This window comes from Acartia tonsa, chromosome 13 (assembly GCF_053477335.1).
Source record: "Acartia tonsa isolate MP-2025a chromosome 13, ASM5347733v1, whole genome shotgun sequence".
NCBI lineage: Eukaryota > Metazoa > Arthropoda > Copepoda > Calanoida > Acartiidae > Acartia > Acartia tonsa.
In genome coordinates, this window is record NC_137272.1 from 32440006 (window position 1) to 32458879 (window position 18874).

The 18874-nt window shown below is 34.1% G+C and overlaps 1 protein-coding gene across 1 annotated transcript in view; it reads left to right on the plus strand.

Moving 5' to 3' along the window:
• Nucleotides 1–18874, plus strand: part of Dhc64C (dynein heavy chain, cytoplasmic) — an 83835-nt gene that overhangs the window by 59556 nt on the left and 5405 nt on the right. Inside the window, exons 71-95 of the mRNA XM_080146626.1 lie at nt 1997–2107; nt 2592–2672; nt 4626–4772; nt 5243–5334; nt 5747–5857; nt 6486–6606; nt 8338–8457; nt 8785–8921; nt 9240–9372; nt 9877–9996; nt 10243–10313; nt 10698–10788; nt 11364–11456; nt 11947–12006; nt 12350–12441; nt 13114–13213; nt 13797–13938; nt 14147–14379; nt 14919–15026; nt 15327–15482; nt 15948–16169; nt 16696–16882; nt 17252–17349; nt 17548–17649; nt 17835–17965. Coding sequence (XP_080002752.1) covers nt 1997–2107; nt 2592–2672; nt 4626–4772; nt 5243–5334; nt 5747–5857; nt 6486–6606; nt 8338–8457; nt 8785–8921; nt 9240–9372; nt 9877–9996; nt 10243–10313; nt 10698–10788; nt 11364–11456; nt 11947–12006; nt 12350–12441; nt 13114–13213; nt 13797–13938; nt 14147–14379; nt 14919–15026; nt 15327–15482; nt 15948–16169; nt 16696–16882; nt 17252–17349; nt 17548–17649; nt 17835–17965 — 3059 coding nt within the window. The remainder of the gene's footprint in view (nt 1–1996; nt 2108–2591; nt 2673–4625; nt 4773–5242; nt 5335–5746; nt 5858–6485; nt 6607–8337; nt 8458–8784; nt 8922–9239; nt 9373–9876; nt 9997–10242; nt 10314–10697; nt 10789–11363; nt 11457–11946; nt 12007–12349; nt 12442–13113; nt 13214–13796; nt 13939–14146; nt 14380–14918; nt 15027–15326; nt 15483–15947; nt 16170–16695; nt 16883–17251; nt 17350–17547; nt 17650–17834; nt 17966–18874) is intronic.

Consider the following 18874-nt stretch of genomic DNA (forward strand, 5'->3'; position numbering starts at 1 on the left):
GTAAAAAAATATTTGAATAAAAAATGGCGGCAGGACCGCCGCACCCGCCGTCCGCCGCCGTTTTCCGCCGCCACAAAAAAAATTTTTATTTCATTTCTCGCCGAATTAGGCAATTTGGAATAATATGAGACCAAGTTATTTTTTTTCAAAAATTTCCCCTTACAAGCAACCTTGCTCCCGCCATCCGCCGCCGCCGTTTTCCGCCATTTTTTGAAAAAATAACATGGTCTCATATGATTCAAAATTGCCTAATTCGGCGAGAAATGCAATAAAAAAATTTTTTTCGTGGCGGCGGAAAACGGCGGCGGACGGCGGGAGCGGCGGTGCTGCTGCCGTTTTTTTTGAAAGATACCAAAACTTGGGGTAATTAGTGACACAATCAAAAAGATTTCATCCAATTATCTCTAAAACTAAAGGAATAGCTACTGTATTTAAGATATACCTTCATAAACGAGAATTTGAAAAAAATGACTTAAGTCCCCCCGCAGGGTTGCTTGTAAGGGGAAAATTTTTTGAAAAAAATAACATGGTCTCAAATGATTCCAAATTGCCTAATTCGGCGAGAAATGCAATAAAAAAATTTTTATGGTGGCGGCGGAAAACGGCGGCGGCCGGCGGGAGCGGCGGTCCCGCCGCGGTTTTTTTTTGAAAGATACCAAAACTTGGGGTAATTAGTGACACAAACAAAAAGATTTCATCCAATTATCTCTAAAACTAAGGGAGTAGCATACTGTATTTAAGATATACCTTCATAAACGAGAATTTGAAAAAAATGACTAAGTCCCCCCGCAGGGTTGCTTGTAAGAGGAAAAATTTTTGAAAAAAATAACATGGTCTCAAATGATTCCAAATTGCCTAATTCGGCGAGAAATGCAATAAAAAATTTTTTTTTGGTGGCGGCGGAAAACGGCGGCGGACGGCGGGAGCGGCGGTCCCGCCGCCGTTTTTTTTAAAGATACCACTAGTTGGGGTAATTAGTGACCCAGCCCAAAAGATTTCATCCAATTATCTCTAAAACTAAGGGAGAAGCATCCAAAATAAAATTGCTGGTATGTCGTGTGACGAGTCACCACATTTCCCCCCCCCCCCTTTCCCGTCGATTAAAGAAAACAACCATGACGATCCAACTACTGCCTTTTTGCAGTTTTTAGGCTATTTTTATGTTTTACATTTTTTCCATATCTTTGGTGTTTATGGTCCGATTTCCAAAATTTTTTCAGTTATAGATATCAAAATTAAATTTCCTGTCGTTTTAAGAAAAAACATGGCAGTCAGACTGCCTTTTAGCAGGTTTTGGGCTATTTTTATATGTTTTACATATTTCCCCATATTTTTGGTGTTTTTGGTCCACTTTTCAATTTTTTTGGGATATCAGAATCAAAATAATTTTTCCCATTGTTATAAGCATCCTTTATGTTTTCATCTTACAAAATAAAACAAGGTTTCGTGTTTATTTTCTCCGGTAAATCTATTCTTGATTTTTAAAAATACACTTTAAATCTACTTGTACATTCCCATCCACGATTTTTTGTGCTTCGCTACTTATAGATGTTGTCATCCTTGTTTTTGTCTATTAATAGAATGAATAATCTAAGGTGAGTACTTTGCATGATTATTAAAAGTAAAGTTTTTTAGCATGCTCTTAACTCAACTAAAAAGTATTTAAGTTTTGTTATCATTTAAAATATTTATCAGTCATTTTCTGCCTAATTGGTGCAAGAAAATCTAAGAGGCAAAATTAAAAGATCTTTAAAATATCCCCCTAATAATAAAGGTATGATATGAAATTTTGAAATGAGGAATCATATAAAAAAATACTTATTCAGTATTTTTTTTTTTTGTTCAGTATTTCAGTATTTTTTCTTATTTTAGGATTCAGTATTTCCTTTTTTTTCTTCAGTATCAGTATTTTTTTGGTTGTGGCCACACTGTAGATGTTTGATTTTTGTTACAAGCAATTATTAAATGACAAAATAAACATTTGATTACTTTTCAGGACAGCTTTATTCCGTCTATTGTTAACTTTGAAAGCGGAGAGATTAGCGAGGAAATTCGAATGGAAATGACAGAGAAATATCTCTCCAAACCTGACTACACGTATGAGAAGGTAATGTGTTATTCCAGTATGGCTTCCAAACCGATTGTTGAAAACCGGTTCTGAGCCCTACTAAAAAATAATGTATCGTATAAAAAAAACAATTTTTTTTCGAATAATAATAATAATAAAGAAATCATAAAATTATTACCTGTTTTGTCAGCCAGGGCCTTCGGCCACCTCATGGCAATAAATCTATTTTTTGTTATGTTGCTGAGCTCCTCTACAACAAAGTTAGTCCGTCTTCTCACAATCTACAATAGTTATTCATCGCATCGTGTTATAGACAGCTTTCCGCGGAGAGTAAAATTATTCTTAATGATATTAGTTCTAGATTTATTGCCATGAGGTGGCCGAAGTAATAACTTTATTAAATGATATACAGTGATAAATTTCGAACATTTTTTTCGACTTTTTTATCAGTTTAACAGACATTTTACTTCACAGTATCAATCCCTTTTTTATCCTTTTAATATTTGAACCTATTTTATTTTAGATAAACCGTGCGTCTATTGCTTGTGGTCCTATGGTGAAATGGGTGATTGCTCAGCTTGAGTATGCTGAAATGTTGAATAAGGTAAATATTGTATTTTTTAAACTCACAGCATAGCGTGTTCTTAAAAGCTTCGTAACGTGTTTCCCTCATTACGTATGTATTTTTCAATTTTTCTACTAAATATTAATGCTGTTTAGAGTGGAGTTTTTCCTTTTTGTCCCCCTACTGTGCGGGAAAAAATGCATTTTCTACATTTTTAGTCAACAACCTAGCCCATATGATAAGCTTGTATTTATATTTATGAGATAATTAATGATTTGTTATTAAACAATGAAACACCGTGTATTGGACTTATACAGCATGACCCTCAAAAAAGTATTTTTAAGCATCTGCAGCCCTTATTTCTCAATGAATTATAAAAAAATGCATATGTCCTTGTTCTCCATAGTATTCCACATAAGTAGATATAAAAATATTTTTTTTACCTCCATTAACACCGGAGATTTTTAGAGCTAAAGTTTTGAAAAAGTGACTGAGGAAAAAGTAACTTTTAACATGAAACGACTTTTTTAGCAAAATAAGGTAGAAATCCTTTTATTTTTGTTACTAGCAGAAACTTTATACAAAAATGAAATAAAAAATTTAGTTTTTGAGTAAAAAGCATTTTTTTACACATATTTTTTGAGTCTTTTTAGTTTAATGATATTTTGAAAAACTTACTTATTAGGCAAAATTGTTTAAGATTAAAAAACCAAATAAATCTTTATGAATATAGCAGGAAAATTGTTTTTGTTTCACAATCCTAACTTTAATAACAAAAAAGTTATAAAGAAAATAAAATTAAAACATAATGATTTTTTTGTCTAAAAAGCTTAATTAACCCCCTATTAAATTATTGAGATGTCAGAAAAGTAGGCGGAGCAACTGTCATATTTAATCCTTTTCTCAAATAAGGGTTAATAAATAACCTAAAATTTGCAAATAATCAATTCATTCAGTAGTATTTTTTGCCATTAAAAATTTATATTTTTTGGTGGAATAAAAAAGAAATAATTAGTTAACTTGTTTTTCTTTGTGTATCATTATTCAGTTGCCAGAAAAACATAATATAACCATGCAAAAAATAAGAGAAACAAAAAAAATTCTTTTTCTCAGTCACTTTTTCAAAACTTTAGCTCTAAAAATCTCCGGTGTTAATGGAGGTAAAAAAAATATTTTTATATCTACTTATGTGGAATACTATGGAGAACAAGGACATAAGCATTTTTTTATAATTCATTGAGAAATAAGGGCTGCAGATGCTTAAAAATACTTTTTTGAGGGTCATGCTGTATAAAAATGTAACAGTTTTGACTGGTCAATCGCTCTTTGATTTTATAAAGGTAAAATAACACAGACAATTTCAACATTTTAAATATATACATTGGAATTAGATTTGGGTTTTAGTCAGTAAATCATAATCATTTAGTTATACAATAAAGCAGCGTTTCGGAGCCGTTTGATTTTGGTGCGGCTCTGAATCCGGCATCAGCTCCGACTCCGACCTAAAATCAAGAAAAACTCGACATGTTTTTTTCCCCATAAAAAAAATATTTTTTTTTATTTTTGACTTTTGAAGGTTTTAAAAGTTTGATAAAATTTTTTTTTATAAAAATGGACTTGAAAAACTTAAAAATAGGCAATTGCACATGACAAAACATGACAAAATTATGATTTGTAAAAAAATCTCTTTATTTATCTAGTCCGGAGCCGAAGCCGGTTTTAACAAAAATTACGGCTCCGGCTCCAGCAAAATATGGCGGCTCCGGCCCCGAAACACTGCAATAAAGGAAATAGAATATAACTTTCTGTCAAACACATAAAGTACGCAAAATACATGATTTTCTCTGCTATTTAGTCTTGCAAATTTCAATTATATTATTAATCCTATCCTATTATACAAAAATAAGTTTTTTTGGTCGGTTAAGATGACATTTCATTAGTAAATTTGAGACTTGGGATTTCTATGCTTTAAATCTACAACTTTGCTAACAGGTTGATCCGCTAAGAAGAGAGCTGCAATCCCTAGAGGAGGCGGCCGAAGTCAAGAAGGTTGAGGCTGAGAAAATGACCAATCTTATCACTACACTAGAAACCTCTATCGCCAAGTACAAGGAGGAATATGCTCAGCTGATTTCTCAGGTAGACATAAAGATAGATAGATAAATAACTAGATAGATGAATAGAAAGATAGAAAAATAGATTTATAAATAGAGAGACACTTTATAACAACACTAGAAACCTCTATCGCCAAGTATGAGGAAGAATACGCTCATCGTATTTCTCAGGTAGATAGATAGATATACATATACAGATAGATAAATAGTATATAGATAGACAGATAGATAAGATAGATAGACTAAAAGATATACATCACATAATAATAAACAAAATTATATGTTCCTCTTATGTAAAACTTAAGCATTGTACCTCATCGTTTTAGAAATGAATACTGTTTAAAGTTGAATTAATATGACACAATTTATATTTATAATGTAGAAATTTTATAGCTACTACGCTTTCATGATTAAACTTCAATTTTACAGGAACTTCCACAAAAAATTTTAAATCGTTAGGACGACTCTAACAAAGCTAAAAGGATATTATCTTAGGCTGAAGCTATCAAGAGCAGTTTGAAAACTGTGCAAGACAAGGTGGACAGATCCATGTCTCTGCTCAAGTCTCTCAGTATTGAGAAAGACAGGTATTTGTTTTATAGTTGTTGCGCTGTTCGGAATTTATTTTGTTCTTGTTGGTAATGTTTATTATTCAATGAGGTTATGTCCAATATCATATGTCACTTAACAGAAACATCCAAGCTTTTCATTTTGAGTGGGTAAATTATAGGTTTCATAGGTTTGAGGGGGAGTAATCAAATTTTTTAAAATTTAGATGGGATAAAATGAGGGGTGGTATACTCTCCTTTACCCCCACCCTTCGACGTCTATGCGTCACTATTTCCCAGTAAGCTAAGGAATATACCTATTGTTAATTCAAATCCATCATATTTTATTTTCTTTTTCACCGCATGTATCAATTCAGTTTATTTTTTTTGTTGCAACCACCTATTAGATTTTTTAGACCCACTTGTGTAGTTCTAACTAATTTTATTATAGATGGGAGAAGACAAGTGACAACTTCAAGACCCAGATGTTAACTTTGATTGGAGATGTATTTTTGAGTTCAGCATTCCTTGCTTATGGAGGATACTTTGATCAACATAGAAGGTTTGTATCTATCTATCTACTATCTCTATTAATCTCTATCTGTCGATTCAATGTATCTATTGGTAATGTCTTTGAGTTCAGCCTTCCTAGCCTATGGGGGATACTTTGATCAACATAGAAGGTGTGTATCTATCTATCTGTATATCAATCTATCTATCTATTTATCTATTGGTAATGTCTTGAGTTCTGCTTTCCTAGCCTATGGTGGATACTTTGATCAGCATAGAAGGTTGGTATTTAACTATCTATCCATAAATCTATCTATCTATCCATCAATATCTATCAATTTATACTTTTCTGCATAATATATTAGGGATCTAAAGGGATAAGCCAATGACTGATAAATTGATGCACGTCCCCAATTATGATACACAAAATTACCCTTTCTATAGAAGATTAAGATTAGTGGTTGAAACGTTTGAACATTCAACTTAATGAAAGAAGCTATAAAAAAATTCACCAAAGTCCCAAAAATAAGAAAACCTTATCATAAAACTTTGGGATCTAGTGTAATAAACAGCTCATTGTCTCTCTGATTAATCTGTATTCAGTTTATATTAGAGAGTGTCGTGAACTATACAAGGTACTTTTAAGTAAATTGCCACATCACTTACTGAATCAATTTTAGGACAAATCTATTCACTACTTGGTCGCTGCACTTGGAGGCTGCCAATATTGCTTATCGTCCTGATTTGGCCAGGACTGAGTTCCTTTCAGATCCAGATGAACGCCTGGGTTGGCAGAGTAAGGTACAATGTATTCTTTTTTACATTCTTAGTTATGTACCATTTTTTTATTACACAGATGGATTTACCCTTTGTCACCAAACAAAATAGACTATGTAGATATATTCTTTGATTCATATATGTAAATTTGTTGTTCCAGCTATTGTTATATTCATATATTATCTTTGACCTATGTATAGAAATACAAAAATGACAACATCCATAAAAGCGAAGCTCTGAAAAGGAATGACAGACAAACATTCATTCTTGTAGAATGTCAGAAATGAATATATAAAATATTAATATATAAGTTTTAATCTATTAATCTAGGGTAAGGGGGGGGAAATTTCGGTTTTTTTTCGGTTTTTTTGAAAAAAAATGGGGTAAATATTAATATTTTCAAATGAAACCAAGACCAGTAGAAAGCTTACGGAAAGGACTATCAGGTCCTAAAAGGACATTATCCTAGGACTTTTAGAAGTTGGCCGAAATTGACCGCAAAAAAGTTACCGATATTTCCCCACCACCGGGGGAAATATCGGTAATTTTTTTCAACCTAAAAAAAATCGATGAAAAACGGCCAAACGGCCAGTCAAACATAAATAATCATAATTAGTATAGGTTATAGGGATTATCCACAAAAAGTTTCATAATGATCGGACTATTCCTTCTATGTTAAAAATGAATTTTTTTGAAAGACGCGAATTTTCGATTTTTTTTTTCGAAAATTTTTTTTTTTAAAACTTAAAATTAATATAAGAAAAAAACGTATTTTATTACTTTTTAGGCCTGATCCTAAAAAAGCTCACATTGAACTATAGATTTAGCCCAAAAAACATGAAAATTGATTAAAAATTGACCTCAAAAATTGAATTTGAAGCAAAAGTGTCATCTTTGCAAAAAATCTTGACTACATTTTAACCTTAAAAAAATCGATGAAAAAAGGCCAAACGACCAAACAAGCGTAATAAATCATAATTAGTATAGGTGATTGGGATTAACCACAAAAAAATTCATAAAGATCGGACTATTCCTCCTATGTCAAAAATATTTTTTTTTCAAAGGACCAGAAATTTTGATTTTTTCCTCGCAAAATTTTGATTCAAAAATAAAATTAATTTTTTTTTTTGTTTTTTATCTGTTCTATTTATTTTTGGCCTAATTCTTAAAAAGTCCATATGGAATAATAGATTTGACAAAAGAAAACATAAAAACATGACCTTAAAAGTAGAATTTTAATTTCTTTTGAAATTACCGATTTTTCCCCCGGCGCCAACTTTGGTCATTTTTGAAAAAAATATTAACCCGATTTTAAAGCTCTCAACGGATTTGGAAAAAGCGGGCAATTTCTAGTTCAAAAAGTTTTTCAGATCAGCTCTAGGTCTTACCAATTTTTGTGTAGGTCGATCTTTACACACCTACTAAAAAATTTTTGGGAAAAAAAAATTTTTTGTCCGACTTTGAGACCCAATAAGTACCCTTAATATTCATCTCACAAAAAATTCATTTTATACTTTTTTGTAGGCAATTTAATAAGGAACAAATTTGCTTTTATGTTTTTTTCTGTCATTTGAAAGGAACATGGAGAAAAAGGTCATTTAATGAAGGTAGGTCGAAATTACCGAGAATAGCCCCTTACCGAAACTTCCCCCCCCTTACCCTAGTCACTGCCTACTGATGACCTCTGCACAGAGAACTCCATCATGCTCAAGTCACATCTATCTATCTATTGCAGCTATTTATCTATCTATCTAGGCATTGCCCACTGATGACCTCTGCACAGAGAACGCAATCATGCTGAAACGGTTCAACAGGTTCCCTCTGATCATTGATCCTAGCGGACAAGCCACAGAGTTCTTGATGAATGAATTCAAGGTAAAGCATAACAATTGTATAGATTAAAATTACTGGTTGAAAAGTTTGTACACTACAAGTTTTATCTTCTTTTCTATTAGTTTGGAAACAACCAACCAAAATTCATTAAAAGTTTTGTACCGATAATGAATAAATTTGGGTAGTAGTTTTGTAAACAGTCTAATATGTCCCCCTTTCCCTAAATTTTCCCATCACCTTACTTGCCTGTGAATGTTCTAAACTTCCTTAAATATTGTCTATAGCTCAGACGTGTAAAGGATTTTAATGAACATGTAACAAATTGTTAATTTTTATTGGATTGTTCATGAACTGTATTATTTCTTTTAGGAGAGAAAGATCACCAAAACATCATTCCTGGACGATTCTTTCCGCAAAAACCTGGAATCCGCCCTCCGGTTTGGTAATCCGCTGCTGGTACAAGACGTTGAGAATTATGATCCCATTCTTAATCCAGTTCTAAACAGGTTAATACATTATCCTCATATTAAAGTAACAAGATGTCTGTCTGTCTGTAGAGAAGGTCCTTGTTAACCGCTGAACCGATAAATAAGCTGGTTTTAAATTTATGCTTGTACATTTTATTATTCGCATAAAACTGGATATAATAAGATGCGATACATGATTTTTCAGTATGGCTTAGAACCGGTTCTTATCCGGCGGTTATTAATCGGTTTCGAAGACATACTGGAAAGATACTTCAGTTTTTCATCCAAGCTTAGTAATATAAAGGTATAAAATGTTATAAAATAATAACTATTTAATCCAACAATCTTGTTTTCTAGGGAGCTGCGTAAGACAGGCGGACGTGTGTTGATAACCCTCGGGGATCAGGACATTGACTTGTCCCCCACCTTCACCATCTTCCTGTCCACCCGGGACCCCACCGTTGAGTTCCCACCAGACATTTGCTCTAGGAAAGATTTTTGTGTGTTTTAAACATCACAAATAGTTAGGGGTGTATATTCTGCAGAAGATTAATTCTTTCCCCTGCTAAAAAATATTTCACCCCCCCCCCCCCCCCCCATTTTCCCCCAAAAAGAGGGAAAAATATAAAAAAATGCTTTCAGTACAATTTTTTTATCCCCCCCCCCATTCCCTCCCACCCTCTTTTATAACTGTTAGCACAGGGATCTTAAGGGATAAGACAATAGATAACAAATTTATAAACATCCACAATCGTGATAAACAAAATAATCCTTATGTAGATTGATATTATTTGTTTCAATAAAAGTATAAATATATTTTAACTTTTAAGACAAGGGTAACAGTGTAATTTACTGGCAGACTGTCCAATCATCCCTTCTTCCATTCTTTTCGACATACATATACAAAAAAAAATTTTTAAGTGCTCTCTTATATTTTAGAATCAATAGGTATCTATTAAAATACCTCACACAAAATAAACAAAACAATTGCAGAGTGACCTTTGTAAACTTTACAGTGACCAGGTCCAGCCTGCAGACACAGTGTCTCAACCAGGTCCTCAAGGCAGAGAGACCAGATATTGACCAGAAGAGATCAGATTTGTTGAAATTACAGGTATAGTTAGACAAATATACAGATAGATAGATGGATAGATAGATAGATGTATAGATAGATAGATAGATAGATAGATAGATAGATAGATAGACTGTCCAAACCAGGTCCTGAAGGCAGAGAGGCCGGATATTGACCAGAAGACTTGAAGATAGATGGTTAAAGAGATATAAAGATAGGCTGACAGATAAATAGAGAGACTAACAGGCAGATATATGTAGACCAGTAATTTACATATTCATTATTTAGGGTGAGTTCCAGTTGAGATTGAGACACCTGGAGAAAAACCTTTTGTCCTGCTTGAACGAAGCCAAGGGCAGGTATGAAGTTTTTTTTATGTAGGGGGAGGGGGGTGGGAGGTAATCGAACCCCATATCGGGGGGGGGGGGGGGGCACTGGGCTGTTTATTACACTAGTTTCCAAAGTTTTTAATAGCTTTTTAAAATTCGTTGGATGAATAACTTTGGGGACATTATTGAGTTTCAATTGATTGGTTTATAGTTGAGTGTCCAAACGTTTATACAACTAATTTTAATTCACAGAAGGGGTAATTTAGTGGGTTATCATGGGGGATGTACATTAATTTAACGACAATTGTCTTATCCCTTTAGATCCCAGGGTTAAACATCATAAGTTTTTAGAGTAAATGGTTTGATCAATCAGGGGAATCATCACAAAATAATGCTGAAGCCTATTTTATTAAGAATTCTGGATGACGACAACGTGATCAACACTCTGGAAGTTCTGAAGAGCGAAGCTGCTGAAGTTGGCAGAAAAGTTGATGAAACTGATCAGGTTAGTACGTCTTCATTTTAGTAACGTAGTTACTCTTCTAGTAATTTTAGTTGATCTTTTTGCCTTTCTGTTAACAAATAATATACTTATTTATTTAACAATGATAACAACAACCACAAAACCAAAGCTTTACAAAAAAATTCAAACAAACATTATGTAATTGTAAAAGATTGATCAAAAAAATATATAAAGTATAGGTAAATATATAATAGAATTACTGGATCTTGATACCGACAAAAATTTCAATACTTCGCCTATAACTCTATACTTACTGGTCCTGGGAATCCCTATTCCAAATATCAAGAAACAAGAATGGTTTTATCATATAAAATATTTCTTTTTAAGAACCCAAAATCATCATATCTAAAATGAACATACGGACTTTTTGTATTGTCAATGCTTATAGAGATGCCTTGCTTTCCAAATTTTTTCTCACTGTTACTGGATCGCCTTGTTTTGAATTGACGGATGATTCTTACAATACATAAAAAATTTTTAATTGTAATATTAATGTCTAGCTGCCGGTTGTCTACCTGGAAAATTAACATTCGAATCTTGAAAATCATTGTATTAAGGTTATGGCGGAAATTGAGAATACATCACGTCAATACCATCCACTCAGCGCAGCTTGCTCACAAATTTACTTTACCATCGAGTCTCTACATCAGGTATCATTAGATGGATAGATACTTAGCAATAAATAGATAGATACCTATAAATAGATAGATGGAGATACTTATAAATAGATAGATAGAAAAACGTGTCACCCCCAAGGGTTAGTAATTTTAGATACTCTTTTATTTTATCACTGAGTCACTTGTATATTCATTAGGATAGATAGATTGGTTTGCATATGAGATAGATATGATAGTCCGTTATACTGAGATTTGTCATCTTGAAAGACAAATTAACATGAAATCCAACTTAACTTATTGTGACAGACTGATAAAAATGATACATACTTAAAAATATGAAAATATTGTAAATTAAAAAAGTATGATATAAATTAAAAGTAGACCTGTTTCTAAAAATCTATAATATAGATAACTTTTATTTCAATAATATTCATTTGTTCTGCCCTCATTTTCTTGTTTAAAACGCTTATTATAGATAAAAGATAAATGCACAATGATTCTAAATGTACTTTTTATTTCGCAGGTCCATTTCCTGTATCAGTTTAGCCTGCAGTTCTTCTTGGATATCTTCCATAGTCTTCTCGTCAAGGAAAATAAAGTTTAAATAGTTTTTATTTAAATTATCTATCCTATAACTTGTCATTTTAAGTTATATCTATATACAATACAACAGTATCATAAATAAAATTACCCCTTCTGTAGATTAGAATTTATAGCGGAAAACTTTGGGACACTTCTAATTTGTAATGATGAATCAAAGTTTTGAGCACACGAATGTGATAACATGTTCATAAAATTTGGTTACTAATTTAAATGTCCTCTTCTTCCCTGCTTTCTAATATCCTAACTTCTTAACAATTATGTGAAAAATTTTGTCTACTTTATTGTCAATTTTTAAAACACAATTTAAACTTGAACATGACCAGAACCCACAGCTGGAAGGATTGACCGAGCCAATGGCACGTCTGGAGGCTATTACCAGTAGTCTCTACAGCTCCTGTTATGAACGCGTTGCCAGGTAAACTATCTATTTACCTATTGAGCTATATCTATCTATCTTACTATTATGGACATGACAAGTGGCTATTACCAGTAGTCTCTATAGCTCCTGTGATGAACGCGTAGCCAGGTAAACTATCTATCTATCAATTAAACTATATTATATCTATTTATCTTACTATTATTGACATGTCTGTAGGCTATTACCAGTAGTCTTTACAGCTCCTGTTATGAACGCGTAGCCAGGTAAACTATCTACCTATCTATTGAACTATATCTATCTATCTGACTATTATTGACATGTCTAGAGGCTATTACTAGTATTCTCTATAGATTCTGTTATGAACGCGTAGCCAGGTAAACTATCTATCTATCTATTAAATAAAATTATATATCTATTTATCTTACTGTTATTGACATGTCTGTACTAGACTATTACCAGTAGTCTTAACAGCTCCTGTTATGAACGCGTAGCCAGGTGAACTATCTACCTATCCATTGAACTATATCTTTCTATCTTACTATTATTGATATGTCTAGTGGCTATTACCAGTAGTCTCTACAGCTCCTGTTATGAACGCGTAGCCAGGTACAATATCTATTAAACTATATTTTTTTTGTTACTCTTTTTATCCTTTTTTTGTCTATCTATCTTTACTTAATGAATAAGTATTGCATTTTATCTTTTTAGGGGTATGCTCCATCAAGATAGACTTGTATTTGCCCTGCTACTGGCCAGGATCTACCTGAAGAGTGCTCCAAGTGAACAGGCTATGGATGCTGAATTCCAGGTATTAATATTAGATAGAATATGAAAGAAAAGATTTATATATTTTACTGTATCACTTCGAAACCGATTAATATCCGGGGGATTAGAACCGGTTCTCGGTTAGGCGGAAAAATTATGTCCAGCCTCGTGCTATATCCATTTTTCTACGAATATAAAAATGTACAATCATAAGATTAAAACCAGTTTTTTAAGCCCGTGCTTTTGGCATCTCGGGGCTACAAAAACTGCTTTTAATCTTATAATTGTACATATTACATCCGCGGAAAGCTGTTCATAATACGATGCGAGAAATAACTATTATGAAATTAGAATAAATAGATGTTATTGTAAGTTACAGTTGTAGAATATTTTTTTTTATTGTTTTCTCAATGTGCCTATCGAGCATTGTAACCCGGCGGGGAGACCCAGTACCCAGTATAACCTAACTTGATCTGATCTAAGTAATAAACAAATGAAATTAAGAAGGGGGTGGGGTTAGGGTTCTATGCTTGATATGCACTTTGAAGGATTTTAGTAATGTAAATCATTAAAAAAAAAAGGGGGGGGGGTGAATTCACACTTGCTGTACCAAATTTATTCTTCAGATCCTGCTTCGTGGAGGAGAAAAAAGTGCAGCAACTCCTGCCAGTGTCGATGGTTTGAGCCCTGAACAGTCAGTGGCCGTTCACAGGTTGGCTACAACGCTGCCAGCTTTCAAGGAACTTCTCAAGGCTTGCCAGAATCCAGGTATTGTTAGATAGCTAGACATATAATAGGCGACAAACAAAATTACCCCTTCTTTAGGTTTAGATTATTGGTTGAAAAGTTTAACCGCTATTAGTTAGTTATTTATTAAATGGAGGATGTACAGTACAAATGTCTACTACATTACCTTGTCCCTTAAGATTCCTGTTCCAATAAGATTATGTCAGTCACTCAAATTAATATTTTCCAGGTCTAGCCACCTGGTTGGCTCAGCCATCCCCCGAAAAAGCTGTTCCCGACTTACTAAACCTCTGGAACGAGGGTGACAAAGAGTTCACGCCGTGCCAGAAGGCCATGTACAAGCTGTTGGCAGTTCAAGCGCTGCGCTCCGACAGAATCCCCGCCGCCGCTCTACAATTTGTTGCCGCAGTGCTGGGAGAAGATTTCCTGCGAGAGTCCGAAAAGGAGCCCAATATGGCACAGGTAATGTTTTTTCTCGAACTCATTCGAAACCGATTAATATCCGGTGGATTGGAACCGGTTCTCATCCATACGTAAAAATTATGTCTATCATCGTATTATATCCGGTTTTCTACGAATATAAAAATGTACAATAATAAGATTAAAACCAGTTTTTTTTAGCCCGTGCCTTCGACATCTCAAGGCTATATGAAGAAACTGGTTTTAATCTTATAATTTTTGAAAAGCTGTTTAAAATACGATGCGAGAAACAACTATTATATTACTTGGATCTTAACGAAATTACCATGTACTCAACAAAGTGAAAATTGTAGCTGGCTATAATAACAATCTCCTCAATCACTTCCCTTCCTAATGGATAAACAAACTGACCAATAAATGATAAAGGAAATAGCAAGCTAAATTGACGAAAATTTTTCCCCTGTCATAATGTCCACAAACAAGCTGACCAATAATTGATAAGGGAAAAAGTAAGCTAAATTGAAGAAAAAAAATTTCCCATGTCATACTATCCACGTATATTCTTCTCATCCATTGCACAGGTTGTGGAGACGCAGATCGAACCCACGACCCCCATCCTGATGTGCTCTGTACCTGGCTACGATGCCAGTTCCAGGGTGGATGATCTGGCCGCTGAGCTGGGCAAACAGGTAATTCTTTACATTTTTGAAAGCGAAATTTTCCAAGGATCTAAAGGGATAAGACAATTGCCGATTAATTGATGTACATTCCCATTGAGGACACACAAAATTACCCATTCTGTAGATTAGAATAAGTGGTTGAAACGTTTAAACACTCAACTTATTAAAACAACCTATCAAAATTCAGTAAAAGTTCCTAAAGTATTTAAGCCAATGAATTAGAAAACGTCATTGTAAAACTGTTGGGACCAGTGTAATAAACAACCCATTGAGCTCTTTCTCTCTGAATAGATCTGTAATTGTTAATAGGTTACAAGCATCGCTATCGGCTCAGCTGAAGGTTTCAACGAGGCAGACAAAGCTATCAACAACGCAGTAAGATCTGGCAGATGGGTACTGCTGAAGAATGTCCACCTTGCTCCTAGCTGGCTGGTCACTCTGGAGAAGAAACTTCATACACTACAGGTAAAATAATCTTTATTTGATGTTTAAAATTTTATTTTCATACCTAGACAAGAAGAGTGATTGATACATTTGAAAATGGAAAGCTTTATATGTTTAAAGATAGAATTGACAAATATGTATTGTATTTCTTTGTAATTGTTTGAAAGATAATTTGATAATTGATTCTATTTAATGATTAATAGTTTGATAGATTCATTAATAAACTCTAGACACATGACTCAATAAATATAAATACAAACTCAATAGGTAAATATTTGAAGTAGATTTATTACTAGATAAATGATTTATTTTAAGTAAACTAGTTGCTTCACCCCTAGACTCTAAAAAAGCTCGGGTTATGTAAAAAATAGTCTAAAACTACATCAAAACATTGGAAAAGCTTCCTAATAGAAAAAAAATAATTGTAGAATTATTTTTAGACAGAAATTTTAAAAGTAATGATTTTTATTACTTGACAACTTTTAGGCACATACACACTTCCGCCTGTTCCTAACCTGCGAGATCAACCCCAGCCTTCCGGTCAATCTGCTACGCGCCGGCCGCATATTCACGTACGAGCCGCCGCCAGGCGTGCGCGCCAATCTGCTGCGCACATTCTCCACCGTGTCTGCCGCGCGTATGATGAAACCGCCAAATGAGCGTGCGCGCCTGTATTTCTTGCTGGCCTGGTTCCATGCTATTGTACAGGTAAGGAATGGCTGAGTGTTCAGTATAACTTATAAACGATTAATATCCGTATTAGAACCGCTTTTTAAACATACTGAAAAATCTTGTATCGTTTCGTATTAGAGACAATTTTTCACGGATAATAAGTTAAAAATTAGGACTATATTTAGGCTTTCATTCTTTTATCCACGGAAAGTTGTCTATAATATTTGTGATCAATAACTAATTAGCTTCCCGCTTCATAGCCAATTCACTATTAACATATAATTTAAAGTTTATTAGGATTTTGAAGAAGTAGATAGGTTGTTTGTTTAAAAATAGGCGAAGTTAAACCTTTTTTAATAGTATTCTTTAAAAGTATTAGAAGTGAGTTTTTGAAAGTAATTTACTGACGTTTAAGAAAGTGGTAAAGCATCGGTTTATCTGTATTTATTATGTAGATAATTTTTTTTTTGGGGGGGGGGATTAAGTTATATATAATTATTTTCAATTTTGCCTTCAATAAGTCCAAAAAGTCCTCATGGAAACCAATCTTGTTCAATTTAAGGAACGTCTGCGTTATGCTCCGTTGGGTTGGTCCAAGAACTACGAGTTTACTGAGTCTGACCTCCGTGTTGCCTGCGACACTCTGGACACCTGGATAGAGGCCACAGCCATGGGCAGGACCAACCTGCCGCCAGAGAAGGTGCCCTGGAAGGCCATTAGGACCCTTCTGGCTGACTGTATCTACGGAGGTATGCTTTTCTTTGCTGCTATTCAAGTTAGATGGCTTTATTTTATACATTTATTTTCAATACAAACTGGCATCCAGTAAATACCTAACTTATTATGCCACTCGGTCTGTCAGTGAGGTTACGACGGATATAAAATTTCTGGAAAATACTAATATTTGTGCATCAGTCTCAATTTAAGTGTTGTATTACTTTTTCTATTTGCGGTGGGGGAAGGAAAATTACAAAGCTCTCCTGAAATTACAACCAATATTGACGAGCTTTTCCGAGATCCTAAAATTCAGACAAAAAGAAACTTGCTACTTTATATCATACTTTACCCAAATAGGTTTAAGTTAGCCCTAAGATTTTTTTAAAACTTTTTTTATTTAGGTAAAATTGACAACGAGTTTGACCAACGTCTGATGAAATCCTTCCTTGAAAAGTTGTTTGTGCCCGGTTCTTTTGATGGAGACTTTAGTCTAGCCAAGGCACAACCAAATACAATAATTACAATTTTTATAATTTCAAGACTTGAAAATTCAAATTATTAAATATGCAAAGTTTTTTGAAAGAAATTGACAAATCATGGCAGTCTTATATTAAAACTAAATCATGGTTCAAGTTTTTCAATATTTTTTTTAAGTTTATCCTAAATACTCACAAATATTTGATTGGTAACCCTGTAGGGCATCATAATGGAGCAGGGAGGAGAGGTTAGGGATGTCAAGATGCCGGATGGAATCCGCAGGGATCAGTTCCTGGCCTGGGTGGAGGGACTGGAGGATCAGGTAGATAATTTGATGTCTTGCTATCACTTTTTTTATAAAGTTATCAACATAAATATCTTCACTTTTTTCTATATATCTAATTTTGCATAACTTGTTTCAGGATCAGAAAGCTAAAGGCATTATCTTATTTTTCCTCCAAATTTTGTGATTTTTTATCTTTTTTTTATAACCTAACCTATATCTAGACAACCCCCGACTGGTTAGGCCTGCCTAACAACGCCGAGAGAGTGCTGCTGTCAAGCCTGGGCCGGGATATTGTCCTGAAACTGCTGAAGATGCAACAGCTGGATGACGAGGATGATGAGTTGGCCTACAGGTAGTTACAATTAACCAGCAGCCTGGTTCCCATTGTTGTCAATAGCTAAGCTAAGACTCAATTATTCTCTTGTATGTAAGTTGGGATTCTGATGCACACGTAGATTGGAGGTGAAAATCTGTTGGCAAATCTTAGGGGGATTGCCTTGGCCCATAAACAGGTGCAACTCGTTACCATGCACAGTTAGGACTTCTCAGACAAAGGTCGTGCAATGTAAGAGTTGGTTGTCAGTTTGATGTTACTAAAAATAATATCCATCTTTGGGCTTTAGAGTATTGCATCCCATTACAAGCGGATGATGCCTTTGGGTTCTCTAGATGATCACTTGAAATCTAAAGAGAATCCTGCCCTAATTAGTTAATAAGTAATTATAATTGACAAATAGCTTCGCGCACCGAAACATTGCATTGTACTTTTTTATTATCTTTGTCCGTCTGTTCGTCCGTCAGTGCGTAACGCTATAAGGGAAATATGTTTTTCCGGATGCTGTTTTAGATAGGCGGCTGTATTTTTGTGTGAAGATTCCCTATATTAATGAACTTCCAGTGTTTAATTTCCAGGTCCGTTTGTCTGTCCGTTTGTCTGTTAGTTGGTCTGTCCGTTTGTCTGTAAGTTGGTCTGTCCGTTTGTCTGTTAGTTGGTCTGTCCGTTTGTCTGTTAGTTGGTCTGTCCGTTTGTCTGTAAGTTGGTCTGTCCGTTTATCTGTCTGTTAGTTGGTCTGTCCGTTTGTCTGTTAGTTGGTCTGTCCGTTTGTCTGTAAGTTGGTCTGTCCGTTTGTCTGTCTGTTTGTCTGTTAGTTGGTCTTTCCGTTTGTCTGTTAGTTGGTCTGTCCGTTTGTCTGTTAGTTGGTCTGTCCGTTTGTCTGTTAGTTGGTCTGTCCGTTTGTCTGTTAGTTTGTCTGTCCGTTTG